General features: G+C 39.8%; 1 protein-coding gene across 1 annotated transcript; it reads left to right on the top strand.

The window, feature by feature from the left end:
* Positions 1–568: 568 nt before the first annotated feature.
* LOC118356097 (40S ribosomal protein S6-like) lies at positions 569–1,402 on the top strand. The gene has a single exon (XM_035722985.1). The coding sequence runs from the start codon at positions 605–607 to the stop codon at positions 1,352–1,354; it is 750 nt and encodes a 249-aa protein (XP_035578878.1). The 5' UTR covers positions 569–604; the 3' UTR covers positions 1,355–1,402.
* The last annotated feature ends 322 nt before the right edge of the window (positions 1,403–1,724 follow it).

The following is a 1,724-nucleotide window of genomic DNA, read 5'->3' as shown; positions in this document are numbered from 1 at the left end:
CATGAAGATACTGAGGAATTCCTTTAGGACAATCCACTGCTTTAGAAGGATATAACTGTTTGTTTGCAGATAGACAGGTAGACAGACAGATATGTTGCATAGTAACTGCCAAAACTAAATTTTATTAGTGGTCTCCTAGGGCAGGAGGATATGTGTACTAGGGGGATAAGGCATAAGGAGTGACTGATAATGGTTATGGAGTTTTTTGAGGGAGTGATGAAAATGTTCTAAACTTAGAATGCAGTAATAGTTGCATGACTGTATGAATATACTAAAAATCAATGAATTGTATACTTTAAATGGGTGAATTTTATGGTATGTGAACTATAAAGATTTTTTAAAACTCTTTTATGTACACTATATTTTTGCATCCTTAAGTATCCATCTACTGTTGTTCTGATCTTTAGATCCCAAGCAGTTCTTTCATTCATTCAGTTCATATGTAATAAATGCTTGCCACTCGTCAGATACCATGCTAGGCACTAGGGATATAAAAAGAACAAGGAAATCATGGTCCCCACTTTTATAGCTTACAATCTCATAAAAAAAAATAGATTAAGTGGCTCTTTTTCGTGGCGCCTCGGAGGCGGTAGGCTGCTTCAGGATGAAGCTGAACATCTCTTTCCCAGCTACTGGCTGCCAGAAACTCATTGAAGTGGACGATGAACGCAAACTTCGTACCTTTTATGAGAAGCGTATGGCCACAGAAGTTGCTGCTGATGCTCTGGGTGAAGAATGGAAGGGTTATGTGGTCCGAATCAGTGGTGGCAATGACAAAAAGGGCTTCCCCATGAAGCAGGGTGTCTTGACCCATGGTCGTGTCCGCCTGCTGCTGAGTAAGGGGCATTCCTGCTATAGACCAAGGCGGACTGGAGAGAGAAAGCGCAAATCCGTTCGGGGTTGCATTGTGGATGCCAATCTCAGCGTTCTCAACTTGGTCATTGTAAAAAAAGGGGAGAAGGATATTCCTGGACTCACTGATACTACTGTGCCTCGTCGCCTGGGGCCCAAAAGAGCCAGCAGAATCTGCAAACTTTTCAATCTCTCTAAAGAAGATGATGTCCACCAGTATGTTGTGAGAAAGCCCCTAAACAAAGAAGGGAAGAAACCTAGAACCAAAGCGCCTAAGATTCAGCGTCTTGTTACTCCACGAGTCCTCCAGCACAAACGGCGGCGTATTGCTTTGAAGAAGGAGCGCACTAAGAAAAATAAGGAAGAGGCTGCAGAATATGCTAAACTTTTGGCCAAGAGAATGAAGGAGGCCAAAGAAAAACGCCAGGAACAGATTGCCAAGAGACGGAGGCTGTCCTCTCTGAGAGCCTCTACCTCTAAGTCTGAGTCCAGTCAAAAATGAGATTTTCTATGAGTGACAAATAAATACGATCAGACATCAAAAAAAAAATAGATTAAGTGATAATAAAGATAAATAAATAAATAAATAAATAAATAAATAAATAAATAAATAAAGATAAATAGTTACTCTGAAAGGTATATACTTATACCTATACTATATACTTATAGAGTGCTATGCCTAACCAATAGTCACTGTAATAGTTACCAAGGTAGTTACCACAGTAGTTATTAAATGCAAAAAATGTTGTCCTTCCCACATGTACCCCAATGTTTATTGCAGCAATGTCCACAATAGCCAAACTATGGAAAGTGCCGAGGTGTCCATCAACAGATGAATGGATAAAGATGTGTATGTATATATACACATACAC

This window comes from Zalophus californianus, chromosome 11 (assembly GCF_009762305.2).
Source record: "Zalophus californianus isolate mZalCal1 chromosome 11, mZalCal1.pri.v2, whole genome shotgun sequence".
Taxonomy (NCBI): domain Eukaryota; kingdom Metazoa; phylum Chordata; class Mammalia; order Carnivora; family Otariidae; genus Zalophus; species Zalophus californianus.
The sequence above is the reverse complement of the archived record's forward strand: the minus strand, read 5'-3'. Positions and strand labels throughout refer to the sequence as shown.

Coding starts and splice junctions, on each gene's coding strand:
- LOC118356097 (XM_035722985.1), top strand. CDS start 605: ATGAAGCTGAACATCTCTTTCCCAGCTACTGGCTGCCAGAAACTCATT.